General features: G+C 43.7%; 1 protein-coding gene across 10 annotated transcripts in view; it reads left to right on the top strand.

Annotated features, from left to right (window-relative positions):
• The window catches only part of CADPS2 (calcium dependent secretion activator 2), a 371,455-nt gene that overhangs the window by 73,712 nt on the left and 282,812 nt on the right, over positions 1–14,931 (top strand). For all 10 annotated transcript variants that reach the window (XM_038752460.1, XM_038752456.1, XM_038752457.1 and 7 more), the window contains exon 2: positions 5,434–5,547. In XM_038752460.1, the coding sequence (XP_038608388.1) occupies positions 5,434–5,547 (114 nt within the window). The remainder of the gene's footprint in view (positions 1–5,433; positions 5,548–14,931) is intronic.

Below are 14,931 nucleotides of genomic sequence, written 5' to 3'. Positions count from 1 at the left end.
AGAGCAGAAGAGTTAAAAGTGAGATCCATTTTTTGTTTTTAATGGTATTTGTTAAGTGCTTGCTATGTGCCAGGTACTGTTTTAAGCACAGGGGAAGATACAAGCTAACACAGCCACAGCCAACATGGTAGAGCTGTGATTAGAATCCAAGTCCTTTTGACGCCCAGGTCCGTGCTCTATCCAGTAGGTTATACTGGTTCCATTGGAAGCACTTAATACATTGCTCTGCCCCCAGGAAGCACTCAGTATCATTGAGTGAGAGTTTGGGAGAAGCAAAGAACACGAGCTGGTTGTAGAGGGTGAAGAGAGCAGTTCTCTCCAGCCTGTAAGCTTGCTGTGGGCTAGGAAAACGTCTACCACCTCTATTGTATTGTACTCTCCCGAGCCCTTAGTACAGTGTTCTGCACCCAGTAAGTGCTCAATAAATACCGCTGATGGATAGATATAGAAGGGGAGGGATCTTATGGAGAGCTTTGATGGCAGTGGTTAGGAGTTTGGTGCTGAAAGAAATGGGCAGCAGTTGAAGGTTTCCAAGGAGTGACATGAGAGACCATTGAAACAGGCAGTTGTCACAAGGACTGTTTTTGTCACTCTTTACATAGTAATGATTGTGACTTAAGTCACATGTATTAATGGAACAAGCTGTTCTGCCATTTGAAGTTCACAATCTGGATTTCCCACATCTCCTGTACCCCAGAAGTGAGGAAAAAGTTTGCTAGCACATAATAAGCTGCTCTTCTTCATTGCACAGCGATATTAGTTTTTAAATCCCTGTGGTTGAATGGCCCCTTTTGGAACAAAGCACGTTAAACATTTGCCTTTAAACATCAGCAGTATTCTGGACCGAAAAAACAATATTGCTCTTTGGATGAAGACAAACCTGAAGCAAACACTCGAGTTACCGATATATGTGTTTGGTTCTTTCACTATTAATCTTCAGTAGAAAGAACATCCACTTCCTCAAACTCCATGAATACTTTATTGATATTAGGTAAATATGTTTTGGGGAATGTGAGACCTTTTACTTGAAGTGATTTTTTTTAAATTATTCAGACATATCATAAGATAAAATAATGATGTTCGAAGAAAGAGGGCTCAAAAGCTCTCTGTCACTGCAGGCTTAACGTGGTCTCTCTGTCTTTTGTCCTACACTTACAGATTCTAAGTAGTTGTCTTATTGTTTTAATTGACATGTTTTAAAATGGCTTCTGGCTCCACCACTTTTCTGCTGTGTGACCTTGGGCAAGTCACTTAACTTCTCAATGCCTGTTACCGCATATGTAAAATGGGGTGTAAGCTGTGAGTCCCATGATTAGCTTGTGTCTACTCCAGTGCTTAGTACAGTGCCTGACCTATAATAAGTGCTTAACAAATAACATTAAACACACACTCCAAAAAAGGGAGGGTTTCTGCTGCTGTATAAGTGCTTAGTAAGTTTCATCATCATTATTATCATCATTAGTTGTAACTGTCTGTAATCATGGTAGTTTTTCTTCAAAAACAGCCCCCTCAAGAGAAGCGGATGTGTCTCCATTTTAAAAGCCAGACTTGCTGAGGGCAGCACATTCTTTTTCTGGATTAGATATCTGGCAGTCTCCCAGATTCCATTTCATTTTTCTCATCATTTGACTACAACTGAAAAGGGAGGCAGCAAGGGGGAGGACAGTGCAAATTCCCTTTGGCCGGTAGAGGCAGCGAGACCTAGTGGAAAGAGCACAGATCTGGGAGTCAGAAGCTCCTGGGTTCTAATCCCGGCTCTGCCACCTTTCTTTTATGTGACCTTGGGCGAGTCACTTAACTTCTCTGAGCCTCATTTACCTCATTTGTAAAATGAAGATTTAGACTGTGCACCCCATGTGGGACAAGGATTGTGTTCAACCTGATTAGCTTGTATCCACCCAGTGCCTGGCACATAGTAAATGTTTTACAAATATCAAAATAAGTGGAAACGTCTCTTGCTTTTTTACTACTTGTTTTGAGAAGCAAGAAAATGTAATCAAAGCATCAGTCACCCAAATGGCCCCGTAATGGTATTTTAAAACTTGAATTCTTCATCTCCTAGAGTGGCTGATTACTGGATCATCTGACTGGCAAGAGATTTCCCAGAATCCCTTAATACCTTTATCTCAAGAGGATCATTCAGCCCAGCCATGTGGAGCCTGAAATGAGGCCAATAATGGGCCCAGGATGAAATGAGAATCTTCATGGGTGTCCCTGAGGGTTGGGAATTTTTTTCCCCCAAAAAACTTGGTGAATACCCAAGTTTGTATTTTTAGGCCTGTGCAATGGAATTATTAATATTTCAGGGCCATCCATTACTTTCACTCTATCCGTATTCTTCTGAAACTCTAGTTTATGGCAAATAGGGTCCTTTTTGACTGTGAGTGAAAAGTCAAAATTGAGCATTGGGCTCTCCATTAATCTTCTGTGTATTTAAGAAAACAACTGGAGTTAGAGAGATTTTGGGGAGAAAATCTCAAACCAATACATGGAAGTAGGTAAGATTATCACCAATCATCTACTCCTCTTCCTCTGAGTTTGACTAACTCTTGAAATAATTCCAGCATTGTTGAATCTTGGTCATAGAGGCTCTTTTACCTCCAAATCTGCCCTGAAACACCATTTCCATACTGAATGTTTCCCAACCTTTTTGTGTTCTGGACATTCTCAACTCAGGAGGAACAGTCAGTGGGAGGAAGGGGTGGTGGTCTGTGGGAAAGGGTACAAGAAGAGGTTCATTTTGGTGGGCCGTCATCATAGATTTAAAAGGGCACAATCAATCAATCAATCAAATTCATTGAGTGTTATGTTCAGAGCATTGTACTAAGCGCTTGGAAGAGTATTACAGAATTAGCAGATATATTCCCTGCCAATAATGAGTTTGTAATCAAACCCCCAACTCTGGTGCTTGCCCATAGACAGGAAGATAGTTGTGGGCAGGGAATGTGTCTGTTTATTGTTGTATCGTACTCTCCCAAGTGCTTAGTACAGTGCTCTGCACACAGTAAGCATGCAGTAAACACAGTTGAATTGAGTCATTGAAATCAAATAATCAAATATGGAGGGCCCTTCTTATTATGGAATTTGCCCCATGGACTCCTTGGGTGGAGGGGGGTGGTGCCCAGTTTGGGGGGTCCCTTGTTTGAGGAACTGTTGGGAGCTCCCTGACTGTGGCTCCAGCCTGGGCAGACATGAAGTGATGCCCACAAATGTTAGACCTATCTATTTCAAGGCTCTCAGTTTATATTTTACAAGGTGAAATAATTCAATCAATGGTATTGATTGAGTGCTTACTGTATGCAGAGCACCATACTATGCATTTGGGAGAGTACAGTCCAACAGAGTTGATACATACATTCCATGATTATAAGGAGCTTACACTCTAGAGGGGAAGGCAGACATTGAAATAAGTTCGAGGTAAACATGCCCACATCTCCCCCACCCTAAAAAAACCCCGTCTTGACCCTTCCACCCCTTCTAGTTATCGCCCTGTCTCCCTCCCACCCTTCTATTCCAAACTCCTAGAACGAGTCGTCTACACTCGCTACCTCAAATTCCTCAACTCCAACTCTCTCCTAGACCCCCTCCAATCTGGCTTCTGTCCCCTACACTCCACCAAAACTGCCCTCTCAAAAGTCACCAATGACCTCCTTCTTGCCAAATCATTCATTCAATCATATTCATTCATTCAATCGCATTTATTGCGTGCTTACTGTGTGCAGAGTACAGTGCAGAGTGTGCAGAGTACTAAGCGCTTGGGAAGTACAAGTCGGCAACATATAGAGACAGTCCCTACCCAACAACGGGATCACAGTCTAGCAGGGGGCGACAGACAGCAAAACAAAACAAGTAGACAGGTGTCAATACCATCAAAATAAATAGAATTATAGATATATACACATCATTAATAAAATTAATAGAATAATAAATATGTACAAATATGCACAAGTGCTGTGGGGAGGGGAAGGGGGTAGGGCAGAGGGAGGGAGTTGGGGGCAATGGGGAGGAGAGGAGGAGCAGAGGATAAGGCGGGAGGAAATATTTTTGAATAAAAAAGGAAAAACATCATCAGTAAAAATGTGAAACTCTCATTGCATTTTTGATCTTAACTAGTAGTCCTGTCTCTGGATGGTTTTTTCCTGAAGAACAAAGGGCAGTTTGAATTAAGAATGTCTTGCCTCCTTTCAAAAGCATTTGATAGAGAAGGTGACAGTTTCTAAAGTGATTTTGTTGCTTATTCATGTGTATTTGTGATGAACGATGATGTGTGCAGATGACAGTAAGGTAAGATCCCTTTTAAAGTAAGCCTCAGTGTTGTTTTTTTCACAACCCCAAGTTTTGTTGGGTCCTCCATCCTGAATTAAACCTACTACAAATGTTAATAATAGCAATAATAAGTGCAGTCAATTAATAATGCTATTTATTGAGCACTTTCTGAGTGCCTAGAATTGTACTAACTGCTAGGAGAGTACTGTTCAGTAGGAATACATGTACCTTGTCCACAAGGAGCTTGCAGTCTAGAGGGGCAGACAGACTTTAAAATAAATTAGGGATATGTACACAAGTGCTATGGGGCTGAGGTTGGGGTGAGTTTCAAGGGCTTAAAGGGTACAGATCCAAATGTATGGGTGATGCAGAATGGAGAGGAAATAGGGGAAATGAGGGCTTAGGCAGGGAAGGCTTCTTGGAGGAGTTGTGATTTTATAAGTCTTAGAAGGTGGGGAGAGTGGTGGTCTGTCTATGAAAGGGGGATGGGACTTCCAGGCCAGAGGGAGGACACGGGCTAGAGGTCTGTGGTGAGGTGAGTAAGATTGAGGTACAGTGAGCAGATTAGGGTTAGAGGAGCAAAGTGCATTGCTAAGCACTTATTGTGTGCCAAGTAATAATAATAATAATGATGGCATTTATTAAGCACTTACTATGTGCAAAGCACTGTTCTAAGCACTGGGGAGGTTACAAGGTGATCAGGTTGTCCCACAGGGGGCTCACAGTCTTAATCTCCGTTTTACAGATGAGGTAACTGATTCACAGAGAAGTTAAGTGACTTACCCAAAGTCACACAGCTGATAATTGGCAGAGCTGGGATTTGAACCCATGACCTCTGACTCCAAAGCCCGTGCTAAGCATTGGGGTAAGATACAAGATAATCAGTTTAGAGGCAGCCCCTCTCCCATTTAAGGCTCACAATCTTTGTATGAGGGAGTAGGATTTTATCTCTATTTTGCAGATGAGGAAAATGAGGCACAGAGAAGTGATGTGACTTGCCCAGTGTCACACAGCAAGCAGGTGGTGGGAGGCAGGATTAGAACCCAGATCCTCTGAATCCTAGGCCCATGTTCTTTTCACTAGGCCTGCTACTTCTCAGATACTACCCTTTGAAGTGTTGCTCTGTGGCTATTACAGTGAACTAAGCTCTGTTTTCTTTGCTCACAGCTCAATAAACACCAACTGCAGATACTGAAGGATCGTTTCCAGGCCTTTCTCAATGGGGACACGCAGATCGTTGCTGATGAAGCATTTTGCAACGCAGTCCGCAGCTACTATGAGGCAAGTTCAATATGCAGCCTGGCGTTCTGGGCGATTTTAGCTCTTTTAAGGCAGCCTCTGTTTTCTATGTAGTTACGGATGTGATAGCTGTTAGAAGCTGGCGGGCGATGAGTCGCGAACCTCCCGAGAGCTATTTTGCAATTTAAAACCTTTAATTCCACAGACTGGGTAGGAGAGATAAACAGAATTGGAAACTCTCCACATCTTTCGAGAAGGAAAGTTGCAAACAGTCTTCTGGCAGTAATTGATATAGCTGAGTACAGCTATCTTTATGCACACGTCTCTAAATGATCCCATTTTAATCAGGGTTTCAGCCGTAAATTACCATCTTGAGCCATTTTGTCCCCCGGCTTTGTAAGATATAAGGGCATGAAGTCATTTCTTGGGGATAAATTGCATCCTCCTTCCTCCTGGAGGAATAATAGTGCAGAGAAAGCCTTGTCAAGACCCTTGAGTCAAGATTGTGACTCACCACGAAACCTCCCTGGAAGTCCCACAACCACTGACTGTCCCACATGCTGTTTCATCGTTTGAGTGAGTTCTGTGCGGAACTTGGTTTGGGAGAGTTTTCCCGGACATTTCTGAGCCATGCATCATTGGAGAATGTGTTCCTTCTTAAATGTGTATCTCAATAGCCCTTGCAAAAAGGCTTTATTGCTTTGCTCCTTCCCCAATCAACCTCCACCCATTTTTCAGATGTTTACCACCCCCTTTTTCCCCTCACAAAAGCTCATCTCTTGGTAGTAGTAGTAATAATGGTGTTTATTGAGCACCCAGCAGACATGCAGTGCTCCATTCTAAGTGCTGTCCTGCTCCAGCCCATTTGTGTGCACGCAGCCCTTTCAGAATTGTTCAGGAGCATAAAGAAGTCTTAAGACCTTGGTTCAAATTTTGGATGAAGGCTTTTCAAGCAGATTTTCTCTTTGCTTATCTCCTTTCTGTTCCCAATCTGCTGTGCCATTTTTCATAGAATGTAATGATTATGGTTTGTTTTTTTCCTCCTGCAGTCATACAGTGTACGATTGTCTTAGTCCTGTGAGTGTTAATTGCTTTTGTATTTCTCTGGCAGCTTGAGCTCAATTTGGACTCCTGTGTTCCCTTTTGCATTTTAACCATCTAGGGTTTTAGGAAAATGTTTCTTATAACACCTGTTCCAAAGAGCACTGTATGCCAGACTGATGAGAGTCCCTAGTTAATCCCTTAGACTCAGTATCAATACATCAGTGGTATTTATTGAGGTGTTAAGCACTATACTGAGCTGCACTAAACACTTTCGATAAATCTTGGAACTGGCAGGTATACCCCTCATGAAAAGCAAAAGGCCCCAGGAATCATGATCTGGAATAAAGTATTTTTTCTCACGCCCTTCTGTGTCAGCCTCACAGCACTTATGTACATACCCATACTTTATTTATATTAATGTCTGTCACCTCCTCTAGACCATAAGCTTGTTGTGGGCAGGGAATGTGTCTGTTACACTGTAATGTTGCACTCTCCCAAGTGCCCTGCTCTGTGTTCACTCAGTACACTCTCTACATGCTCAATACACGCTCTACATATTACGCACTCAATAAATATGTTGATTGAGTGACTTAATTTGCACCACATGGGTTGGCAATACAGTGGATGTTGTCAACTGACCAAATATCTTCTCAATCTTTTTCTCACTGCATTTTAATAATAATAATGATGATAATAATAATTGTGGTATTTAAGTGCTTAGTATGTGCCAGGCACTGTTGTAAGCGCTGGGGTGAATCCCAGAAATATGACTTGGAGGGACTACTGACAGGGTGGATAACTTCATAGGTTGTGTTTACCTGTATCATTAGGCCTGCAGCCAGCTGGTTTGCCGTTGATGATAATAATAATGATGGCATTAATTATTAAGCACTTACTGTGTGCAAAGCACTGTTCTAAGCGCTGGGGTAGATGCAAGGTAATCAAGTTGTCCCACGTGGGGCTCACAGACTTAGTCCCCATTTTCCAGATGAGGGAACTGAGGCCCAGATAAGTGAAGTGACTAGCCCAAAGTCACACAGCTAACAAGTGGCGGAGCCGGGATTTGAACCCATGACCTCTGACTCCAAAGCCCGGGCTCTTTCCACTGAGCCACGCTGCCTCTCTATCTGCTTGATCTGTTGGTTAGTATCCCTGCTGCATCCTGAACCTTAATAACATCGATTAATCAGGCTGGGAGCCTCAGACTATGCTTCTTTCCCCTCAAAGTACTCGGCAAAGAATATGTAAAATTGCATTACTTCCCAAGAGGACCCTTTACATTTATCTCTGGATTTTCATTCCCCGAATTTAAGTCCCAGCTCAATCTTTTTATATTATTTACCATGCCCAGCACAGTGTGGGAGTTGGCTATGCATTAAAAATTATTTATAGTAAATGACTGATGCAGGGCTACGAACCCAGTGGGTGCCACGTAAATATTAATAGGAAGGATCTGGTTAGATGGTCTCTGCATTCACTGTGATCATTATTCTTGGTGTTGTGCCTTTTGTTTAGAAGGAATCTGGTTATTATGGGTTTGTGGGGACTGTGTTCCTCTCTCTTCCCTGCAGGATATAACCCCTGCCCTCTTGGCCACAATAAAGATATGTTTAAGGACTTAGCTGCTCCAGTGCTTAGTACAGTGCCTAGCACATAGTAAGTGCTTAACAAATGCCATTTAGTAGATGTAGTAGTAGTGCTACCTGATACATATCTCTAACTCCTTTTGGGCAGGGATCACTTATACTCGTTCTTTCTATTGTACTCCCTCCAGTACTTAGCACAGTGCTGTGCACACAACAAGCACCCCATAATAATAATAATAATAATGATGATGATGGCATTTGTTAAGCGCTTACTATGTGCAAAGCACTGTTCTAAGCACTGGGGAGGATACAAGGTTATCAGGTTGTCCCACGTGGGGATCACAGTTTTAATCCCCATTTTACAGATGAGGGAACTGAGGCACTGAGAACTTAAGTGACTTGCCCAAAGTCACACAGCTGACAAGCAGCAGAGCTAGGATTAGAACCCATGACCTCTGACTCCCAAAGCCAGGCTCATCCCATACATACCATTGATGGATTGATTGGGACTATTGTTATATTGTACTCTCCCAAGTGCTTAGTACAGTGCTTTGCACCCAGAAAGCGCTCAGTAAATATGAATGAATGAACTCTGTGGCTCAGTGAATGAAATGAATTAAAGTGGCATCTCAGGAGCCCTAAGTACCTGCATGCCAACCTGGGCATTCCTCCCCTGGGCCCGAAAGCAGTCCCTTTCTCCTACATGACAGCAGGGGCCAGGTGAGATGGGGTAGACTGGATTCTGTAAGCTTGTTGTGACAGGGAATGTCTCTGCTTGTAGTTATATTGTACTCTCCCAAGTGCTTGGTACAATACTCTGCACACAGTAAGCACTCAGAAATACAATTGAATGAATGAATGGGTAGATACCAGACAAACACATTGAAAGTAGTGTTGCCAGCAAAGACCTGGGAGTTAGAAGGACCTGAGTTATAATCCCAGCTCCACCGCTTGTCTTCTGTGGGACCTTGGGCAAGTCACTTTACTTCTCTGTGCCTCAATTACCTCATCTGTAAAGTGGGGATTAAGACTGTGAGCCGTGAGTGGAACAGGGACTGTTCCACCCTGATTGATTTATATCTGCCCCAGCACTTAGAATGGTGCTTGACATATAGTAAGCGCTTAACAACTACCTTAATAATAATATCAATTATAATAATAATTAGACTGTACGTTCCTCAAGGGCAGAGACCACATCTTTTAATTCCACTGCACATTTCCCAAGCGCCTAGTACAGTGCTGTACACTGTGGGCATTCAGTGAATGCCGTTTTGATGGTGAAGGACACCTAGTTTGATGTGAGGAACTATGGCCTCAAACCTGTGCCGTAACATATAAGTACTTTGCCAGTTTCTCCTGTAAAAAGCTTTATGTTCCTAGAAAGTAGTGGCTGGGTTGGATTTTTTTTTAACCCACAGGACAACAAATAGATTTTACAGTCCCAAAAGTGGTGGTCAGTCACTTGTTCCAAACCGAGGTGTTCATGTTTAGGATCTGAATGCTTTTGAAGAAAACATAAGGTAACATTCCTCCGAAAGTTGTTGGTCTCATCCATGGTGCGAAATCTGACTGAATTCATGCTTCTGAACAAGATGTGACAACAGCCGTTTCCTCCTTCGGATTCTTATCACTGACAAATTAGCCTATCACTCTTGCATGTGTTAGCTTCCAGGCAATAGTTATTATTATCAGTAAGGATTGATTGAACACCATCGTTCTCTCAGCGCCTGGGTGCTGCAGAGAGCACAATTATACTTTGGTTTGGCTTGGAGGCATTGTAATCTGTGTAGCTTGTAGCAAGTACATGATGAATGGTATCATTATTATTGTTATTGCATTTGCTACGTGCTTTATTTGTACAACGCACTCTTCTAAGTGCTGAGGAAAGGCAGGAGGATAATCATCCATAGTCTCAGGAGATCTTTCAGTGTAAAAAAAAAAAAGGAGGGGACCCGGTGGTGGACAGCTGAAAAAATTAGCATGATAAATGCAGCCAAAACAGTAAATTATCAACACAGTCCATGACAATAACATTGGGACCTCCGAGATTTTGCTTTTGGAGGAAGTGTTCAGGCTCCTCACCATTGGCTTCAAAGCACTCAATCACCTTGCCCCACCACCCTCACCTTACTACTCTCCTACTACAATCCATCCCATGCACTTCACTCTTCTAATGCTAACCTTCTCACTGTACCTTGATCTCTTCTATCTCGCCGCCCATGTCCTGCCTGTGGCCTGGAATGCTCTTCCCCTTCATATCTAACAGACAATTGCTCTCCCCCTCTTTAAGCCTTACTGAAGGCACATCTTCTCCAAGAGGCCTTCCCTGACAAAGCCCTCCTTTCTTTTTTTCCCCACTCTCTTCTGTGTCACCTTGACCTGCTCCTTTTCTTCATCCTCCCCTCCCCCAGCCCCACAGCACTTATGTCTATATCTGTAATTTATTTATTTTAATGTTGGTCTCCCCCTCTAGGTTGTAGGCTCATTGTGGGCAGGGAATGTGTCTGTTATATTGTACTCTCCCAAGCGCTTAATACACTGCTCTGCACACAAAGCGCTCAATAAATACAGTTGACTGACTGACACATTCCAGTGGGTCCATTCCCTAGTCCAATAATCATGACTTCTCCAGGACTCCTCCAGGAGTTCTGTTGTTCCAACTCCTCCCTGTCCCACTAGAACCTGGTACCACTCACCTCTCCTCCACCCCAGCCCTTCCCTCACTGGGACCCCAAAGTTCAAATGTGGCAGAAGCCTGACATTGCCTCAGTGCGTGGTCATTTGCAAGGATACCCAACTCTGATCGCAGCAAAAAGTGATCAGTCTTCTCTGGAGGTTTCAACCATACTGCCAAAGGATTCCTCCCTGCTACACTGCTGGGTGATTTCTTCAGCAACCTTGGCTTCCATGAAGGGGTGTCAAATTAGCTGGATGTTAAGGCTCCTGTCAGTTCACACAAGTAGGTGATTTCCACGTAAGCAACCAGGAGATAGCCTACTGAAACCGAGCTCTGACTTTTGTTAGTTCTGGCTATCATTTTCAGTTGCTCCACTGGTTGATTTGGTATGAAATCCTCCCTCCCAAATCCTGCCCTCTCCCTGACTTTCCCATCACTGTTGACGGCACTACCATCCTTCCTGTCTCACAAGCCCGCAACCTTGGCGTCATCCTCGACTCCGCTCTCTCGTTCACCACTCACATCCAAGCCGTCACCAAAACCTGCCAGTCTCAGCTCCGCAACATTGCCAAGATCTGTCCTTTCTTCTCCATCCAAACCGCTACCCTGCTCATTCAAGCTCTCATCCTATCCCGTCTGGATTACTGTATCAGCCTCCTCTCTGATCTCCCGTCCTCCTGTCTCTTCCCACTTCAATCCATACTTCACGCCGCAGCCTGGATTGTCTTTGTCCAGAAATGCTCTGGGCATGTTACTCCCCTCCTCAAAAATCTCCAGTGGCTACCAATCAACCTACACATCAGGCAGAAACTCCACACCCTCGGCTTCAAGGCTGTCCATCACCTCGCCCCCTCCTACCTCACCTCTCTTCTCTCCTTCTCCAGCCCAGCCCGCACCCTCCACTCCTCTGCTGCTAATCTCCTCACCGTGCCTCGTTCTCGCCTGTCCCGCCGTCGACCCCCGTCCCACGTCATCCCCCTGGCCTGGAATGCCCTCCCTCCCCACATCCACCAAGCTAGCTCTCTTCCTCCCTTCAAGGCCCTACTGAGAGCTCACCTCCTCCAGGAGGCCTTCCCAGACTGAACCCCCTCCTTCCTCTCCCCCTCCTCTCCCTCTCCATCTCTCCCGCCTTACCTCCTTCCCTTCCCCACAGCACCTGTATGTATGTATATATGTTTGTACGTATTTATTACTCTATTTATTTTACTTGTACATATTTATTCTATCTATTTTATTCTGTTAATATGTTTTGTTTTGTTCTTTGTCTCCCCTTTCTAGACTGTGAGCCCACTGTTGGGTAGGGACCGTCTCTATATGTTGCCAACTTGTACTTCCCAAGTGCTTAGTACAGTGCTCTGCACGCAGTAAGCGCTCAGTAAATACGATTGAATGAATGAATGAAAATGTCCTCTTTTCACTGCCATTCCACACCTCGAGGGGGTGAATTCAGGTCCGGGAATGAAGCGGGGTGGGGAGATCGCAAGGAAAAGTTTGGTATGTTTTTCACTCAGAGTGGGATGGGTTTTTTTTCCAGTCAACTTATCAATCATTTTTATCAAAAGAGAAGCTATTTCCCTTCATGAAACCACATCAGCAAAAATGCATTTTTTAAGGTGGCATTAAAGAAGCTTTGTTTTCAAGTGGAGCACCCTGCCTGCAAAAGGCACCTTGAGGGTTTTCACTTTGCCATGTAGCCTAGACAAAAGCGCCACCAGGGAGAATCCATGAATTGATAGAGGATGAGATGAGTAGTCCCCTAAGAGAAAAATGCTTAATTTTTTATGTAGAGCTGCCTTTTCTAGCCTTCTCTCATGACCTTCATTGTTGCCTCCCCCCTGCGCAAGGCCCATCCATCCAATGCAGCTGACCTTCTTGGTTCATCATAAAGCTGCAGGGAGCTGTCTGATGGGAAATATGGAACTGAGGGAAGAGAAGGGAATCAGAGGAGATGGAGGATAGACTGGGGATTAGTCAATCAACCAATGGTATTTACTGAGCATTTTGCAAATGCAGAGCACTGAACTAAATGCTAGGAAGAGTACAGTACGGTTGAGGTAGTAAATGTGGATCCTGCTCACGTGCTTATAATCTACAAAAAGCCGTGGAAAAGGTAGAGAAGTATGTGAGAGATGCTGTATCCAAAGGGGCCACGGTCGTGATGGGGGAACGCGACACAAGTCAGGGGAAAACTTCTACGAGCCCACTCTCCTCAGCAACATCTCCAATGACATGCTCTGCTCCCGTGAAGAGACGTTCAGCCCCCTGGCTCCGGTCATCAAGTAAGAACGCGGGGGCGAGGGAATCTAGATATGTGGGTCAACCTGGTGACTTTATATCTAGCCCAGCACTTAGAACAGTGCTTGGCACATAGTAAGCACTTAACAAATACCATTATTAGTATTATTAGATGCAGGTGCCTTGGGGGTTGGTGTACTCTCACTGCAGAGGTTGTATGACTTGAACGAGAAGCATTCATTCATTTTCACATTTAGTGTGTGCTGTGTGCAAAGCACTGTCCTAAGCACATGGGAGAGTACAGTAGAACAATAAACAGACACATTCTATGCCCATATTGAGCTTGGGTCAACTAATTGGGAAGCCAAGGGGCCTGAGGCACCTTAACTTCTCTGTGCCTCAGTTACTTCATTTGTAAAAATGGGGATTCAGACTGTGAGCCTCATGTAGGACGGGGACTGTGTCCACCCTGATTTGTTTGTATCCACCCCAGTGCTTAGAATAGTGCCTGGCACATAGTAAGCTCTTAACAAATACCATTATTATTATTATTATTACAGGGGGAGACAGACATTAAAACAAATTGCAGATAAGGGAAAAAAAGCATAAGAATATGTACATAAGGGTTGTGGGACTGGGGTGAGTGAGAATCAAATTACTTAAGGAGTTTGCAATCTAGTTCGTAGTCGGCGCAGGGGGAAGGTGGGTAGAGAAATGAGGGCCTAGTCAGGGAAGGCCTCTTGGAAGAGATGTGATTCCCTGCAATGTTCTAGGAATGTTGGGCCTATAGGTGAATTTATTCCTGCACCCTTTCAGGTGGTGTTCTGGGAATGAGGGGAGAGAGAACTTCCACCCCACTGGCCAAACAGAGGTCTTGGGCTCAGGGGACGGGGATGGAGACTGTGACGACGATACCTAGAACCAGCCATCTTACCATCTAAGGGAAAGCGACTTAATAGACCTGTTCAGGAGTTTCTTCTTGATAGCTTCAACTCTTCCTTTGTTACCTTTAATAATGCTTTTACATTCTTAGGATTGATATTTATCTTTTATGTGAAATTAATTTTGGTCATTTGGATTCGAAGGAAAAACATTGCCTTCATTTTAATATTTTGATTGAACTTTTTGATAGGATTTTACTTTGTGATATAAAGCTTTACATCTTCCATCCCAAGAGGCTTGTGACCTGTCAAAATCTCTTTTAAACTTGGAAGTAATTCTGTGAACACCTCCCGCCTCCTTTTTTTTTTTCTTGGATGATTGATAATCACTGAGTAAACCATGGTAGGCAGCCATTGGTGCAGGAGAGGATGAAAAAAGGTCAGCACATTCATGGCTGAAATCCAAGAGCTGGTAATGAGAAGTGAGGTTTTAAATTTGCATTGATCTCTCTAGATCACATTTTATTTGCTAGATTTGCTATTAACTGCAGCTGAGAACAAATTTGCATAGCTTCAAAGTGTTTTTCCCCAACCCACCCCCTCTGGTAGATGTGTTGGAGGAATCTGGAAAGAGCTATACATGATTTTGTTTTCTATTGTCATTCTTGCCCCCCTCTGGGTTTTTTTTTGTGTGTTTGGTGTTTCATTCAAACATTATTTATTGAGCGCTTACTGTGGGCAGAGCATTGTACTGAGTGCTTGGTATAGTACAGTATAATAGTAAACAGACATATTCCTGCCCAGAATGAGCCTTACAGTCTAGAGGGGGTGACAGACATTAAAACCAATAAATTACAGATGTCTTTTGGGGTAGGGAACTCAGGGGAAGGGGAAAGGAAGAGGTTGTGGGGGAGAGAGACAGAAACCTACTGATGGGTTAGGTAATGAGACACTTGAATTGGAAACTCAATTCCTAACAACCTTGTGCTCTCCGTGGGATTCA

This window comes from Tachyglossus aculeatus, chromosome 10 (assembly GCF_015852505.1).
Source record: "Tachyglossus aculeatus isolate mTacAcu1 chromosome 10, mTacAcu1.pri, whole genome shotgun sequence".
NCBI classification, from domain to species: domain Eukaryota; kingdom Metazoa; phylum Chordata; class Mammalia; order Monotremata; family Tachyglossidae; genus Tachyglossus; species Tachyglossus aculeatus.
The sequence above is the reverse complement of the archived record's forward strand: the minus strand, read 5'-3'. Positions and strand labels throughout refer to the sequence as shown.